Source organism: Salmo trutta, chromosome 5, assembly GCF_901001165.1.
Source record: "Salmo trutta chromosome 5, fSalTru1.1, whole genome shotgun sequence".
Taxonomy (NCBI): domain Eukaryota; kingdom Metazoa; phylum Chordata; class Actinopteri; order Salmoniformes; family Salmonidae; genus Salmo; species Salmo trutta.
Genome location: NC_042961.1, coordinates 25,277,788 through 25,295,496, shown reverse-complemented (window position 1 = coordinate 25,295,496; position 17,709 = coordinate 25,277,788). Strand labels below are relative to the sequence as shown.

Here is a 17,709-nt window from a genome sequence, read left to right as displayed (position 1 = left end):
AGCAGCCTCAATGGCAGTGGGTGCATCATGTAGTAAGTGACACATGGTGGGGGCAGCATGTAGTGGGCGCGGCATGTATCAACCAAAGTCTGCAGCTAAACATTATTGTGTAAATGTGTAAATGGAGGATTTTTTTGCTGCAGGTCTATGGGAACACTCCCATGTTTTCCTCCATGCTGGGGAAATTGTGAATAGCGACTCGGAGTATAGACGGATTCAGGTAGAAAAACAATTGATCACAATTATCAATTGACACTACTGCTATTGGCTAAAATCAGTATGTTTCCAGACATGGAAGTTAGGTTCATTTTAGGTTCTGAATGAAAAGTGAATAGATGCCTTGAGTAGAGTAGATTAGAGTAGGGTACAATACATTACACTGTACTATACTCTACTCTATTGTATTGTACTGAACTGTACTCTGCTGTCAACTCTTGTGAAACATCGATGTCTATGATTGGTTCAGATTTGGGCCTTTCAAATGTTTGGGCCAAGTCAAGGCCGGTCCGGACCAAATCTGAACCAATTATAGACATTATGTTTGGGCCAAATATAGGCCTGTCCAGACCGGATATCTGTGGACATTGAAATGTACTTTATGTATAGGGTTTTGCCTGTGCATAGCTACATTCCATTTCTTTTTAATCTTAAAAAATCCCAGTCCTTAACGATTACTCAGCATACAAATATCATGACGCAACCACCAATATACTTGAAAATACAGTATGTACTCATTAATGTGTGGTGTTGATTTGCCGCAAAAATAAGGCTTTGTATTTAGGTCGTAAAGTAAATTGCTTTGCCACATTTTTGCAGTTTTACTTTAGTGCCTTATTGCAAGCAGGATGCATGTTTTGGAATATTTTTATTCTGTACAAGCATCCTTCTTTTCACTCTGTCAATTAGGTTAGTATTGTAAAGTAAATACAATGTTATTGATCCATCCTCAGTTCTTCTGACACAGCCATTAAACTCAAAACTGTTTTAAAGTCACCGTTGGCCTCATGGTGAAATCCCTGAACGGTTTCCTTCCTCTACGGCAACGGAGTTAGGAAGGACACGTGTATCTGTGTAGTGACTGGGTGTATTGATACCCCATCCAAAGTGTAATTAATAACTTCACCATGCTCAAAAGGGAAGTAACCGTGCTAAGGAATTTTTTGTTTGGTCCGAATGACGCGACAGCTAGCTAGTTTGGTAGCTAGCTAGTTCGCTTGTTAGCTGAGCCAGTCTCCAATCCATATGAAACAAAAATTATGCTAGCAGTTGCAGTATACACCAAATGCTGAATAAATACTAGTTACTGTAGTAAAATGCAAGCTAATAACACAATGAATACAAACCATTTAGTCGCATTTTGCGACCGTTTCACTTGGCTGTGTGAGTTATATTTTTTAATTGGTCGCACTGGTGGGAGCTGCACATTCTGCCTGGTCACCTCAACCAAAACGTCCTATACTTTTTGGGCGGATAAAACAAAAAAACTTTTAGGAGTTCTCAGAGGCTTAACAATGTTGTTTTGATTATTGTTTGAACAGTCGCTAAGACAATACTTGGTTGTGATAGTTGCAAAATACGTATTTCGGATGCAGCAGTTGTTAGCTAGAATGCTAAACGCTAATTGACTTGCGTTGGTAGCAAAGCTAGCCAAAGAGCCTTGTTACTGGTTGAAGTTGTTTTTTTAAGGATATTGCCGTTGATTTGACAATAACAAACATTAATTAAGCAGGACATTCACAAGCCTTACAATCCAAAAGTAGTGTGAAATGCACACATAAGATAAGCAGCATGTAAATGGAGAAGGATCTGTCTATTGGCAGACCACGTTTACTGCATGCAGCGCCCACTATGTGTCACTTACTACATGCCGTGCGCACAGCCATTGAGGCTGCTAGCTAGGACACCGTCTTTCCACAGTTATTTTAACACTATAGAGATGGTAATCACTACCTGGTAGTGCCACGTGAGAGTTAGGTTGGCTACACTAGGTAGCTACTTGCCTCGCCGTAACATTAACTGAACTGTGGGGGCGAACAACACTGTGTACCAGTGTTCCCTAGCTAGCTAGCATCCTCCTTCCTCTGTGTTTTTTCAGCGGTTGGCATCGAATGTTGGTGCACTACCACCACCTACTGTGCTGGAATGTGGGCCAGAGACAGTGCTAGCAGCCTCAATGGCAGTGGGTGCATCATGTAGTAAGTGACACATGGTGGGGGCAGCATGTAGTGGGCGCGGCATGTATCAACCAAAGTCTGCAGCTAAACATTATTGTGTAAATGTGTAAATGGAGGATTTTTTTGCTGCAGGTCTATGGGAACACTCCCATGTTTTCCTCCATGCTGGGGAAATTGTGAATAGCGACTCGGAGTATAGACGGATTCAGGTAGAAAAACAATTGATCACAATTATCAATTGACACTACTGCTATTGGCTAAAATCAGTATGTTTCCAGACATGGAAGTTAGGTTCATTTTAGGTTCTGAATGAAAAGTGAATAGATGCCTTGAGTAGAGTAGATTAGAGTAGGGTACAATACATTACACTGTACTATACTCTACTCTATTGTATTGTACTGAACTGTACTCTGCTGTCAACTCTTGTGAAACATCGATGTCTATGATTGGTTCAGATTTGGGCCTTTCAAATGTTTGGGCCAAGTCAAGTCCGGTCCGGACCAAATCTGAACCAATTATAGACATTATGTTTGGGCCAAATATAGGCCTGTCCAGACCGGATATCTGTGGACATTGAAATGTACTTTATGTATGGGCCAAATCAAGGCTGGTCCCGACTGGGCCAAAGCTGAACCAAACATAGACGTCTATGAATGGTTCAGATTTGGTCCGGTCCATGGATGTTGAAATCAAGGCCGGTCCAAATCACAAAAAAATAAATATAAAAAACCCTAGTCACGTCAGGACCAAAAAAAAAACATTTGTAAAACAGGCAGGCTTTATTAGTCCCGATTCCTGTGACTAATCATTTGGGTTATTTAAGCTCTGTATATCAGCTACCCAACTTTAAGTTATCCGGAACCTATTTGCGATGAGAATCAATGTGTTTACACAGCGGGAAATGCAGAAGTATTACATTTTTCGCTATGATCATCAACATTAAAAAAAAAAAAAAAGGTACGGATACAATCTTGAAACCACTGATTATAATGACAATTTCACCCACAGGGTGAAATTCTTGGACAGTAGTTTTGATTAGCTTGATTATCCATTCCATATTGTCCATTTTACTTTGACCTGTCCTGTTTATAGGGTATGATGTTAGTTAACATGCCATCTTCACAAAGTACATTTTTTTATTTCATTGATCAGAGAAATGTGCATGATGTAAGAAATACATTAACCAGGATTCCATCCAACTTTTTTACGCGAGTGAAGTACATGTTGGATTAAAAAAAAAAAGTCACAACAGGCCTGATGGAAACAGCAAATTGGTCAGTAAACTTTCCAAATGTAGACAAAACAAAATACGCTAAACAAGGTGGAATCTTTCTGTGCTGGAAAAATGTATAGCGTGAGAAATGGTAGTGGAAATGCTTTTATGCGCAAATATTGATATAACCATCATATCGAAGTAAACTTGGAGTCACATGATGACATGTGTGGTCCTCCCACTACTACTGGGGAAAGCATGCAGTTTAGACTACAGATGAAATAAGGTATGATGAACTTCACAGGGTGTTGAAAGTGCAAGGCGATGAGCTTGATGCTCCTTTCCAATAAATATCAAGTCTTATTCTGGTGACATGATGATCGATGCTTGACTGCAGTTCGACAAATAAAAATAATCTTGCTCTTTTGTCCATAATAATCATGTGGTAGGCTACCTGCACTGTATCCGCAAACTGTTGGCTAAAGACATTTGTGACAAAACCAACAGTACAGGAGTTAAAAATTAGATGGATTTTTTTTTCGTACATGGGAATTTAAAAATGATTTTTATGTGCACAACTAGTGAAGTTGATGGAAACATCTCTGGTGGAAAACGTGCATGTTTTATTTATGTGAATATTTGAATATTTGCATGAAAATCTGTCGCCATTTGGATGGAAACCTAGCTAATGTCATACATTTGATCTCCAGCCTGTAGGCTACAGAAAATTCCATATGCACTTTCTACCATAGGCTACATGACTTAAGTTAGATGATTTAACGGAACGTTGGTGGAGCGCCGCAGCGGTGCGTCTCTCCAACAGCACCCTGGAGAGGCATGGACAAGCAAAATATTTTCCACCCCTGCTTTTGACAAAGGGGGCCCTGCATCTTGGGTTAGTTGACATCAATGTTATGGCCGTGATCTGAAGAGGTCTCCTGAGCATCTCAGATTCTCATCCTCCAAAGAAATGAAGGGTTGTAAAAGACAAACGGAATGCCTCTAAACTCCCAGCTGTGCCAATTAGAGAAGAATCTACTAAATGTCTAGACAAGATGTTTACACTCTCCATTTTTCCTTATTAAGTCAATTGAAGAAAAATGCAACAACATAAGAGTTTCATTATTCTTTATTGAAAAATCTATGTAGGCATAATCAACAGCATCGTCACAGTAAAATCTAGGCCCGAGGTGTCAACGTATTATTAAAAAGATATAATTATTAAACACAAACAAACAGTCAAAAGACACCATCAAGGGCTTCAGTGGAGAGGAATTAAGATATTCTTCAGGCAATAGATGCTGATTATTCAGGCTTCGAGATGCCAGGCCAATCCATCTCACTCCATTTTCCCTTTGAAAATCTAATTTCATGTTCTGAGGGGGCAGGAGGAGATGTTTTGGGTTGAGGCTGCTGACAATGTGGGAGGGGGGGGGGGTGCAGAGGAGTATTTTTCTCCACTCATACAGGAGTTATGAAGGCAAAGTTCATATTTTGTGGGGGAGTATTTAAAGAATACACAGTACCAGTCAAAAGTTTAGACACATCTACTCATTCAAGGGTTTCCTTATTTTTACTATTTTCTACATTGTAGAATAATAGTGAAGACATCAAAACTATGAAATAACTCATATGGAATAATGTAGTAACCAAAAAATATATTTTATATTTGATATTCTTCAAAGTAGCCACCCTTTGCCTTGACAGCTTTGCACACTCTTGGCATTTTCTCAACCAGCTTCATGTGGTAGTCACCTGGAATGCATTTAAATTAACAGGTGTGCCTTGTTAAAAGTTAAGGAAATAAATTCCATATTAACATGATTGAGCCAATCAGTTGTGTCGTGACAAGGTAGGGGTGGTATACAGAAGATAGCCCTATTTGGGAAAAGACCAAGTCCATATTATGGCAAGAACAGCTCAAATAAGCAAAGAGAAATGATAGTCCATCATGACTAAGACATGAAGGTCAGTCAATCCGGAAAATTTCAAGAACTTTGAAAGTTTCTTCAAGTGCAGTTGCAAAACCCCTCTTGCGCTATGATGAAACTGGCTCTCATGAGGATCACCACAGGAAAGACCCAGAGTTATCTCTGCTGCAGAGGATAAGTTCATTAGAGTTACCAGCACAAATAACTGCTTCACAGAGTTCAAGTAACAGACACATCTCAACATCAACTGTTAAGAGGAGACTGCGTGAATCAGGCCTTCATGGTCGAATTTCTGTAAAGAAACCACTACTAAAAGGACACCAATGAGAAGAAGAGACTTGCTTGGGCCAAGAAACATGACCAATGGACATTAGACCGGTGGAAATCTGTCCTTTGGTCTGATGAGTCCATATTTGAGATTTTTGATTCCAACCGCCGTGTCTTTGTGAGACGCAGAGAAGGTGAACGGATGATCTCTGCATGTGTGGTTCCCACCGTGAAGCATAGGGGTGGTGGTGTGATGGTGCTTTGCAGGTGACACTGTCAGTGATTTATTTAGAATTCAAGGCACACTTAACCAGCATGGCTACCACAGCATTCTGCAGCGATACGCCATCCCATCTGGTTTGCGCTTAGTGGGACTATCATTTGTTTTTCAACAGGACAATGACCCAACACACCTCCAGGCTGTGTAAGGGCTATTTTACCAAGAAGGAGATTGATGGAGTGCTGCATCAGATGACCTGGCCTCCATAGTCACCCGTTGGACTGCAGAGTGAATGAAAAGCAGCCAATTAAGTGATCGGCATATGTGGGAACTCCAGGACTGTTGGAAAAGCATTCTTCATGAAGCTGGCTGAGAGAATGCCAAGAGTGTGCAAAGCTGTCATCAAGGCAAACGGTGGCTACTTTGAAGAATCTCAAATTTATTTTGATTTGTTTAACACTTTTTTGGTTACTACATGATTTCATGTGTGTTATGTAGAAAATAGTCAAAAATAAAAAAAAACCTTGAACGAGTAGGTGTCCAAACTTTTGACTGGTACTGTATATATACATAATTGTTTTAATTTCGATTTATCAGGGGGCACCCTCAGCACCCTTACCTCCCGCAGCTATGGGGAGCGCACAAAAATAGCACCATCTAATCGTTCTTTCAGAAACTTTCCATTCCAGCAGCGGCAACATCTACAACATACTGGAACCCTCTCAGGCTGAAGAAACTAGGTGAGATGGTGGTGTCATCTAGGTCTGGGCCATATATCTTATTAATTAGAATTAATCTTTTAGCGCAATATTCCAAATGCCTGTGTCGCAAGAATCAAGGTTTTATATATTTTTATGAGCGTTCTGTCTTTTTGGTCTCGTCTCCTTCGCTCCTTCTTTGCTGTGTGCACCTTCCCACTTTCACACAGACAGCAAGCCCCTCCCCCTGCCACTCACAACAACAATGACAGAAGATCACTTCTTCCTCTCTGACAAAAAGCAGTTTAAACTCTCCATTTGCATTTGCGGCTTGGTCCAACAGAACCGCTTGAGACATTATTTTAATGTAATAGATGAGAATTTTCTAACGATACCCTTTTTGTGTCTCAACTCCCAAAATGTAGAACAGAGCAGACCCTACTATAACGGGAGGATCAATTAACATGATTTTGGAAAAAAATATTTTAGCCAAAGACTGTTATGTGCTAGCCGTCTTATAAACGAGCAATGAGCATAAAAACACGCATTTAGATAAGTAATTGGCAATTCATAACAGTGCAAATGTTCTTTCTACCTTGTTAGCAAGCAAATGGATCCAAGTTGGCTAGACTTTAAATTTAAAAGAATAGTTGGCTACTCACTAGCACGTGGGCTTGTGCTTGAGAGATTGTTAATGAGACCTGTGTTCATTTTCTATAATGCCTGCTCCTAGAAAGTGGTCATTATTATTGGATGTGCATTGTGAATGGTTGTGGTTATTACATTTGTAACCAAAACATTATTTTCATAGACCAACTTCAAAGCCAGATCAGTTATTATTACAGAAAAAAAAGCTGGTTAAACTATTTTGCTAAAATAACAACATTATCAATTACATTTACTTATAATGCCCTTTCTACATCAGCAGATGTCACAAAGTGCTTATACAGAAACCCATCCTAAAACGCCAAACAGCATGCAAAGCAGATGAAGAAGCACGGTGGCTAGGAAGAACTCCCTAGAAAGGCAGGAACCCAGGAAGAAACCTATAGAGGAACCAGGCTCTGAGGGGTGGCCAGTCCGGGTGGAAATTATAAGAGTACATGGCCATTAAGGTCAGATAGTTCTTCAAGATATTGAAACGTTCATAGATGACCAGCAGGGTCAAATAATAATCATAATGGTTGTAGAGGGTGCAACAGGTCAGCACCTCAAGAGTAAGTGTCATTTGGCTTTTCATAACTGAGAATTCAGAGGTCGAGACAGCAGGTGCAAAAGAGAGGGAGGAAGAGAGGGGGGAGAGAGAGAGAGGGAGGGAGAGGGTTGAAAACAGCAGGTCCGGGACAAGGTAGCACGTCCGGTGAACAGGTCAGGGTTCCAAAGCTGCAGGCAGAACAGTTGAAACTGGGGCAGCAGCACGACAAAGTGGCACGTCTGGTCAGGGTTCCATATTAGTGGGTCTTATGGTTGTGGAAGGCCTATATTTTGCCTAGATATAATTTTACATGCAGTGTATTGATCTTTAAATTGCGCACCAAAGCTTATTTGGGAAAAAAATACAAATAAAGAGATGCACTACATGACCAAAAGTGACTGCTTGTTGAACATCTCATTCCAAAATCATGGGCATTAATATGGAGTTGGTCCCCACTTAGCTGCTATAACAGCCTCCACTCTTCTGGGAAGGCTTTCTACTAGATAGAACATTGCTGCAGGGACTTGCTTCCATTCAGCCACAAGAGCATTAGTGAGGTTGGGCACTGATGTTGGGTGATTAGGCCTGGCTCTCAGTTGACGTTCCAATTCATCCCAAAGGTGTTCGATGTGGTTGAGGCTCTGTGCAGGCCAGTCAAGTTCTTCCACACCGATCTCGACGAACCATTTCTTTATGGACCTTGCTTTGTGTACAGGGCAATGTCATGCTGAAACAGGAAAGGGCCTTCCCCAAACTGTTGGCACAAAGATGGAATCACAGAATCGTCTAGAATGTCATTGTATGCTGTAGGATTAAGATTTCCCTTCACTGGAACTAAGGGGTCTAGCCCAAACCATGAAAAACAGCCCCAGACCATTATTCCTCCTCCACCAAACTTTACAGTTGGCACTATGCATTGAGGCAGGTAGCGTTCTCCTGGCATCCGCCAAACCCAGTTGGTGAAGCGTGATTCATCACTCCAGAGAACGTGTTTCCACTGCTGCAGAGTCCAATGGCGGCGAGCTTTACACCACTCCTGCCGATGCTTGGCATTGCGCATGGTTATCTTAGGCATATATGCGGCTGCTCGGCCATGGAAACCCACTTCATGAAGCTCCAGATGAACAGTTCTTGTGCTGACGCTTCCAGAGGCAGTTTGTAACTCGGTAGTGTGTTGCACTTGCAACTGAGGATAAACGCTTCAGCACTCGGCAGTCCCGTTCTGTGAGCTTGTGTGGCCTACCACTTCGCGGCTGAGCTGCTGTTGTTCCTAGATGTTCCCAATCCACAATAACAGCACTTAGTTAACACACGGCAGAAATTTGACGAACTGACTGGTTGGAAAGGTGGCATCCTATGATGGTGCCACGTTGAAAGTCACTGAGCTCTTCATTCTACGGTCAATGTTTGTCTATGGAGATTGCATGGCTGTGTGCTCGAATTTATGAAATAGCCCAATCCACTAATTTGGGGTGTCCACATACTTTTGTATATATAGTATAATATATATATCATGAATTAGTCGGTGGTTGAGCAGTTAAGGTCAGTAGCTGTCAATTGGTCTGGACACATGAAGCTCTGCACCCATTACAGTAAATTATTAGCTACCCTTTCGTCAAAAACCTTTGTTAACCTCTTCTCTGCAATTACGCTATTATAAACATCTAGCAAGCCTACTCTTTTCAATCTGGCTGAACTGTGGACGAAGCAAAACTCATGTTCTCACACCAGCTCTAATACTCAGCACCATAAACTAACAAACCACATATTGTGGTCTAATATCCCTCCGGCACTATAAATACACACTGCAGGTTATTATATCATATGATTCACTTAGCCTCCCCATTACCTAGAATCAGTCATGTGATCTGGGCCTAAATATAAACCAACAGCTTTTTCCACTGGTTATTTCTGTTCAATCTGAAATGCACTATAACATTCTTACGTGTTTACCAGAAAAGCACAATTATCTCAGCTTTACCGAGGCACTGCTTTCTGATTCTTAACGGAGTGTTAGCAGTGGGCCCACCTACGGTAGCAACGTTAAAAATCCTAATAGTCATTCAGGGTTCCAAGCCGCCAGCAAAGCAGCTAAGCCTAGATCAGGGCCAAGCTCGAGGACACAGATTTTCTTCTCATTTCATTCCATCCTTTTTCTATCTTTAGTAGTGTAAATATGCCAGCTAACTGGGGTCTGGGTGCACTTGTAATGAGAGAAGACTGCGATGGCCTGAGCTAATGAGCTGTCAGGGGACTACAGTGAAAGAGATTGAAGACAGAAGCAGCACGTCAGAGCTAGGTACAGTGCCCAGCCAGAGAGGTCAAACAGCAGAGCCCATATCCAGAGAACTGTACCATAGTGGGGCAAAAAGAGACAAGCCCCTTGACAAAACATGCATCCGCTGTTTCCCACTGCACCTCTCCAAAGTATAGAACATAGCCTTCTATATGACATGGATTGGTAGTGGGTGAAGAAAATGACATCCAGGTCAGATGGTATTCATATGACGCTGTAAGCACTAGCAGAGTTGTCTCTTTAGAGAAGGGAGGGAATTTGTTGCCAACCTGGGTGTCTAGGTGGAGGAAGGTGCCCTTATGTCCTCTGTCTAGAGTTCAGCAGGGAGGGAGTGGTATACAGTATAGCTATGGGGCAGTTATCTCCTCTGATGGCCCTCCAACCTCACAGCTATTATGTGATCCTGTTTAAATCACTGCACCGGTGCAAAACCTGTCAGTCATGGTGATGGCTGGATGGGGTTAGCCTACAAGGGGTTCGGCTTGCTCTGGTATTACAAATGTTTAGGTCAGGATATCACAGAGAAACCACCCACACGGGCTGAAAAGGCATGTGTATGTGACCAATAAAATGTGATTTGAGAGGGGTTAACTTACCAGACACAAATGTACTGTACAATAGCAAGGCCAACTGTGAATAAATAAAACAAAGTGGGTGTGCAAGACATTCACAAACGTAAATAATGATTAACATTTAACCTTTACATTTGAAGCACTCCAGGAAATAAACGTTTGCCTTTCGACATTTTAACAAGGGCTGTCTCACAATGAATGTTTGACTTTGCCTCTGGACCCTTGCAGATTATGAATGTTTGATGTTCGCATCCAGAGAACTTGGACGAACATAAAAAGTACGGTGACAGATTCACCTGCAGCTGAATGCTTGTTTGAACATCCCACACACATTTCTTTATTGAGACCTTAGGACCGTGCTCCATCAACACCATCAACATGGAGTGAATGAGTGTGTCGGTTCCAGGGAACCTGAATCTACTGATAGTGATTGCTGGGCTGGCAGTGGAAGGAGGAGAAGTATGCTGTTCAATGAGCACGACCCACTAACATATTTTCCATCTGTATGTTGTTATCAACTAACTAACATCGAAACAGGTTTCAGTTGAGGGAAAAAAATATTCCCAAACTGACGAGCTGAAATATAATAAGGAGCCAGAGAAAATCAGCACTTAGTGGTACCTCGATAAAGCTTACAAGCTTAAATAACTCAAGATCTAACATGGTTGACTCCCTTCTCAACCCCTGGGAACAAGACCTAGCAAAGCTGCAGCTGGCTCAAAAACAGAGCAACACGGCTTGCCCTTAACTGCAAATAAAGAACTAACATCAACAACATGCATGCCAGTCTTTCCTGGTTGAGAGTTGACGAGAGATTAACTACTTTTCTTCTAGTTTTTATGAGAAAATTCCAGATTGTCTGCATAAACATATTCAAATCAGCTCAGACACTCATACAAAATCCACAAGATATGCCACCAGGGGTCTCTTCAAAGTCCCCAAGTCCAAAACAAATTCACGACAATGTACAGTATTATACAGAGCTATGATCGCACGGAACTCCCTTCCATCTCCAATTACTCACACAAACAGCAAAATGACCTTTTAAAAAAAAGATGAAACATCTCAGAACAGCGTGGACTGTGAGGGGACACACACAAACAAACACGCACGCACACACAGAAACACAATTATTTAGTTTTTTTGTATAGATCTTTTTTGTTATATTGTTTGCATATTGCTGGATTAATTTTTTTTAAAGTGTGTGACTGTCCTTGTCTATCAGAGTTTTGTTACTGGTCATATTTTCAATTTTTTGGGACCCCAGGAAGAATAGATGCTGCCTCTGCAAAAGCAAAATAGTCATCAACAGACAGAGGCACCTGGGTCGTTCCACAAAATGAGTTCCTTTTGCATCCCTTTTATATTTTAAGTATAAATTGTGCACAAATATTGTATTTTAAAAGCCTGCCCTGTTACATTAAATGAAGTGCCCTGTAACATAGACCACATGGAAAATGAAATACATCACATTTTTATATAAAGACTTGCCAAAGTGCCAAAATGAATAATTTTGACATGTCCCTCTGTGCACCCTCTGTGACTTCTACGAAGATTTTAACCCACTTAACCTCAACATTTCTCCACGTTTTCACCATCATTGTATAGCCCTAGTTAATATGTTTCTTTGACATTGTAATTTCTGTCGATTATTATTTATGTAGCGCTTTACACTCATAGACGTATACGGTTTCAAAATGGCAGATTTGGACACAAATACACACCTAAACTGGAACGCAGTGTCTGTACAGAAACATGGTGTACATGACGTCAGAGCTCAGGGTCTCCTCTTCACATTGTTACAGTGATGGCTGGATGGCTAACCCCGTCCAGCCATCACCATGACTGACAAGTTTTGCACTGGTGCAGTGATTTAAACAGGATCACATAATGGCTGTGAGGTTGTTTTGACTAACAGCCGTTCTGAACATGAGGATCGTCCATGACAAGAAATTGCCCCCATCCCTCCCGCTAAATTGGGCAGCTTTTGCCAATTTTTTGTTGTCTGAGTGAGGGAAATGCTGTAAATTACCAAGGCTCAACGTATTTTGAAAAATTAAACGTTGAGGATTATAATAAATACCGATTTGAAGTTATACAAGCAAGCCAAACACCAGAGAGTCCAAATGTGCACTTCACATTTCCATATCATAAAACTAATGTTATATACAGTGTCAATGTTTATGATCACTATGTTTGATGGATGACATGGCGTTAAATCCTGGGTTTAGGGCCGGGACAATACCGGTATCGCAATATATTTTTTCCATGGCAAAAATGAAAACACGAAGCAGACCTCACTCTTTGGTCCCTTAAAAACCTGTATATAAAATATTGTGTGCTGTAGCTTGGAAAATAAATAAATGTGACTGGTTGACAACAATGTTTGTTTGTAACATTAGGGCTGTTTCCCTAATGAAGTGAAATCCGCTTTGTGCCAAGGTAAGTTGCTAGCTAGCATTAAACTTATCTTATAAAAAACAATCAATCATAATCACTAGTTAACTACACATGGTTGATGATATTACTAGTTTATCTAGCCTGTCCTGTGTTGCATATAATCACTTAGTTACACGTTGCTCCAACCATAAACATCAATGCCTTTCTTAAAATCAATACACAAGTATATATTTTTAAACCTGCATATTTAGTTAATATTGCCTGCTAACATGAATTTCTTTTAACTATGGAAAATGTGTCACTTCTCTTGCAACAGAGTCAGGGTATATGCAGCAGTTTGGGCCGTCTGGCTCGTTGCGAACCGTGAAGACTATTTCTTCCTAACAAAGACAGCCGACTTCGCCAAACGGGGGATGATTTAACAAAAGCGCATTTGCGAAAAAAGCACAATCGTTGCACGACTGTACCTAACCATAAACATCAATGCCTTTCTTAAAATCAATACACAGAAGTATATATTTTTAAACCTGCATATTTAGCTAAAAGAAATCCAGGTTAGCAGGCAATATTAAGCAGGTGAAATTGTGTCATTTCTCTTGCGTTCATTGCACGCAGAGTCAGGGTATATGCAACCGTTTGGGCCACCTGGCTCGTTGCGAACTAATTTGCCAGAATTGTACGTAATTATGACATAACATTGAAGGCTGTACAATGTAACAGGAATATTTAGGCTTAAGGATGCCACCCGTTAGATAAAATATGGAACGGTTCCGTATTTCACTGAAAGGAAAAACGTTTTGTTTTCGAGATGATAGTTTCTGGATTCAACCATATTAATGACCAAAGGCTCGTATTTCTGTGTGTTATTATGTTATAATTAAGTCTATGATTTGATATAGCAGTCTGACTGAGCGGTGGTAGGCAGCAGCAGGCTCGTAAGCATTCATTCAAACAGCACTTTCGTGCTGGTGTAACTGATGTGAAATGGCTAGCTAGTTAGCGGGGTGGGCGCTAATAGCGTTTCAAACTTCACTCGCTCTGAGACTTGGAGTAGTTGTTCCCCTTGCGCTACATGGGTAATGCTGCTTCGAGGGTGGCTGTTGTCGATGTGTTCCTGGTGTTCCTGGTTCGAGCCCAGGTAGGAGCGAGGAGAGGGACGGAAGCTATACTGTTACACTGGCAATACTAAAGTGCCTATAAGAACATCCAATAGTCAAAGGTATATGAAATACAAATCGTATAGAGAGAAATAGTCCTATAATTCCTATAATAACTACAACCTAAAACTTCTTACCTGGGAATATTGAAGACTCATGTTAAAAGGAACCACCAGCTTTCATATGTTTTCATGTTCTGAGCAAGGAACTTAAACGTTAGCTTTCTTACATGGCACATATTGCACTTTTACTTTCTTCTCCAACACTTTGTTTTTTGCATTATTTAAACCAAATTGAACATGTTTCATTATTTATTTGAGGCTAAATTGATTTTATTTATGTATTATATTAAGTTAAAATAAGTGTTCATTCAGTATTGTTGTAATTGTCATTATTACAAAAAAAACATTTTATTTTTTTTAAACTGCCGATTAATCGGTATCGGCTTTTTTTGGTCCTCCAATAAATCGCTATCGGCGTTGAAATATCATAGTCGGTCGACCTCTAGCAGACACTACTAAAACGGGAGTATCAATGAACATTGATTCTGGAAAAATGTATGCTCAATTTGTCGCGCGGCATTTTAGCCAAAGACTGTTAAACTAGCTGTAAGGTCTGTGTTTAATAAATGTGCAATAAGCATAAAACACAATTATATAAGGAACTGGCAACTCGTTCTCATTCTGAGAAAAAAAAGGTAACTCTGTTACATTCAACCCTGTTACTTTACTTGGCACTTAATATAGTCTTATTTTATTTTTTACCTCGAGATAGGAAACTTTTTTTTTATTAAGTTGGACACTTGCTCTTTTTGACAGAAAGTAAAAATTAGGTGAAACAATTAATTTTTGACCAAGTTACACTACTCAAAGGGCACCCAATTGGTGGAACAACCCATCTACGGTACCCTAGCATAATGTGAAAGGAAAAAGACCTTATGCCTAAATCAGCTGATTTGATTTCCATGCTTTGGATCAATCAAGTATATCAGTCCTCCTATACTCCTAGCTCACCCTAGTCTATCTGGCCTTACATTCCACATACAACAAGTGAAAGGGAAAACATCATTACATCTAATGTTAGATTCTGTTGAATAGACCACGGCCTATGTCATCAAAACTTGCTATCTCAACACAAAGTATGCGTTTGTTTCATGTGTGTAATTATAAAACAAACGGAGAGAGTCCATGCCCAAATGCAATGTCTGGAGTCTGTACACATCTCATCATAAGGTTGGCCTATATGGCTGTCAAGAAAATGCTACCAAAACATGATCCTTCTCACACTGGACCCATGCAGGGAGATACATGTTGCTCATCTGAATGCATGTGGAAAAGGTTTAGCCTATGGCCAAACATTAATACAAAAACAAAATATTGGCCTAGATATTGGCCTCATCTCTATATAATTATTTTGTTTGAAAAGAGTGGACTTCTATGAGAACCTAAAGGCCTAGGTGAACGTCAAAACAGGCACCGTACAGTAGGCTACTGAAAGAAATCTACACCTCTACTTGGTAGCTGTCACAATAATGTTTTACTACTACAGCAAACTGCAAGACAGAGAATAATCCATGTAACCTATCCGCAACGTCCAAACCAGGAGGTCCAATTAATAGTTGTTTCCCCAAATCACGGTTTCTACAATGATAGAGACTACAAGCATTATAAACATTGCTGGCTAGAGGCCCACGCTGTGGTTATGCTCACACGTGAAGTAAGGTGCTTACGACGCTACGATAAAGACTACTGCCATATCATGGGCGCAGTGAAATCAACTGAAATCGGCATTGGTGGATACATTGTTTTCCTGTTGTTTTGGTTACAATCACATTAGTTCCGAAGAAACATTGTAACAGACTGTCGCAGGCAAAGCAACTTACATCTTCAAAGAGTGATCCAACGTTGGCTGTCACGAGCAGTATTCCCGAGCCTGCTGTCAGCTTCCCCGCCATAATTCTTTTCAGAATCAAAAAATGTAGCGGACTTTGACTGTTCGGAATTGAAAGTAACAAAAGTCGTTAAAGGTTTCACGAGGCTGGTTCAGTTAAAATATTGAGGAATTGTGACTGCAGCCAGGTTTGTGACCGTTCGGCTCTCTCATACGAGCAAGGCTCGTGCATCTAGTTGCTTGCTGACGGTCTTGCTGCTCTGTAGATGTTTTGGCTACTTTTTCACATTTACAGCCATCGCAAATGTTTCCGTTTTAATCCATAGCGACTACTGGGCTCTGGTTCATTCCAACAGTGAGTGTTTAATTCCCTGTCTTTTGCAGTGAAAAAGTCTCCCTCGTAAACCGCGACTCCGTAAGGACCATTGCCTTTGATTGTTTAGAGAGGATAGGCTGGAGTCTTTCACTGTCCTGACGTCACATAGCGAATGGAAAGACGGAGCTGTTTTAAAAGGGAAACGCATTACTAGAAAAGCCACGCAAGACTGCCCCAGAGCCCATACTTAGGCCACTTGACTGTCCTGCCTAAACAATTTCATTCACTGTGAATGCAGCTTCTGACATATAACAATGTCATAACAAATAAAACACAGACAGATTATTACTGACCTTTGGTAGTGACACAGATGATACATGATAGAAAACTTTGCTGGTTAGCACGATGAAATTAGCACGATGAAAGTACTATAGTCAATAGCGTACCTAAAAACTGGGTTGTAGGAGAAATTGCAAGCAAACAGTGTTGCAGCTGCAGTGTGCTTGTGTCAGTGCAGGAGATAAGAATGGCCTACATTATTTATAATTGCAGATGACACTATCTATTAACTTTTGTTTTCTAAACCACTAGTTATTGTTAAACTTATAATATATCAATTGTTCGTCTTCTCATTTCCATTTAGACCTACATGTTTGTCATTGAGTAGCCTATACCTACATTTCTACAAGCTGGGAAGTTGAAATGTTTACCTCTTTAAGAGAACAGCGTCTCCCATGCCATTTGCTTGTGTGAATTTGGTGGGGCCCACAAATGAGTTTGTTTTCTTTTTCTAAAGTTATCATCTGAGTGGTTAGAGGCCTTTTTATATTTTATCGTCATTCAGTTTTTAGATGTGTTCTCAATGCTCATTAAAAATGTACCTCAAGGGCCTCCCGAGTGGCCTAGCGGTCTAAGGCACTGCATTGCAGTGCAAGAGGCGTCACTACAGACCTGGGTTCTATCCCAGGCTGTGTCGCAGCCGGCTGCAACCGGGAGACCCATGAGGCGGCGCACAATTGGCCCAGCATCGTCCGGGTTAGGGGATGGCCGGGGGCCGGCCCGGGATGTCCTTGTCCCATCACGCTCTAGCGATTCCTTGTGGCGGGCCAGGCGCATACACGCTGACTTCGGACGCCAGTTGTGCAGTGATTCCTCCGACACATTGGTGCGGCTGGCTTCCGGGTTAAGCGAGCAGTGTGTCACGAAGCAGTGCAGCTTGGTAGGGTCGTATTTCGGAGGATACATGTCTCTCCCGAGTCCGTACGGGAGTTGCAGCAATGGGGCAAGACTGTAACAACCAATTGGGTGTTGAAAATAAATCTAAAAAATCCTCAAATACAACAAGTTTGCAAAGGCCTTACAACCTTCACCATCTGAAAT

General features: G+C 41.0%; 1 protein-coding gene across 2 annotated transcripts in view; it reads right to left on the bottom strand.

The window, feature by feature from the left end:
• The window catches only part of LOC115193954 (type I inositol 1,4,5-trisphosphate 5-phosphatase), a 272,496-nt gene extending 256,015 nt beyond the window's left edge, over positions 1-16,481 (bottom strand). For both annotated transcript variants that reach the window (XM_029753112.1, XM_029753113.1), the window contains exon 1: positions 16,006-16,481. In XM_029753112.1, coding sequence (XP_029608972.1) covers positions 16,006-16,077 — 72 coding nt within the window. In that variant the 5' untranslated portion in view covers positions 16,078-16,481. The remainder of the gene's footprint in view (positions 1-16,005) is intronic.
• Between the last annotated feature and the right edge of the window lie 1,228 nt (positions 16,482-17,709).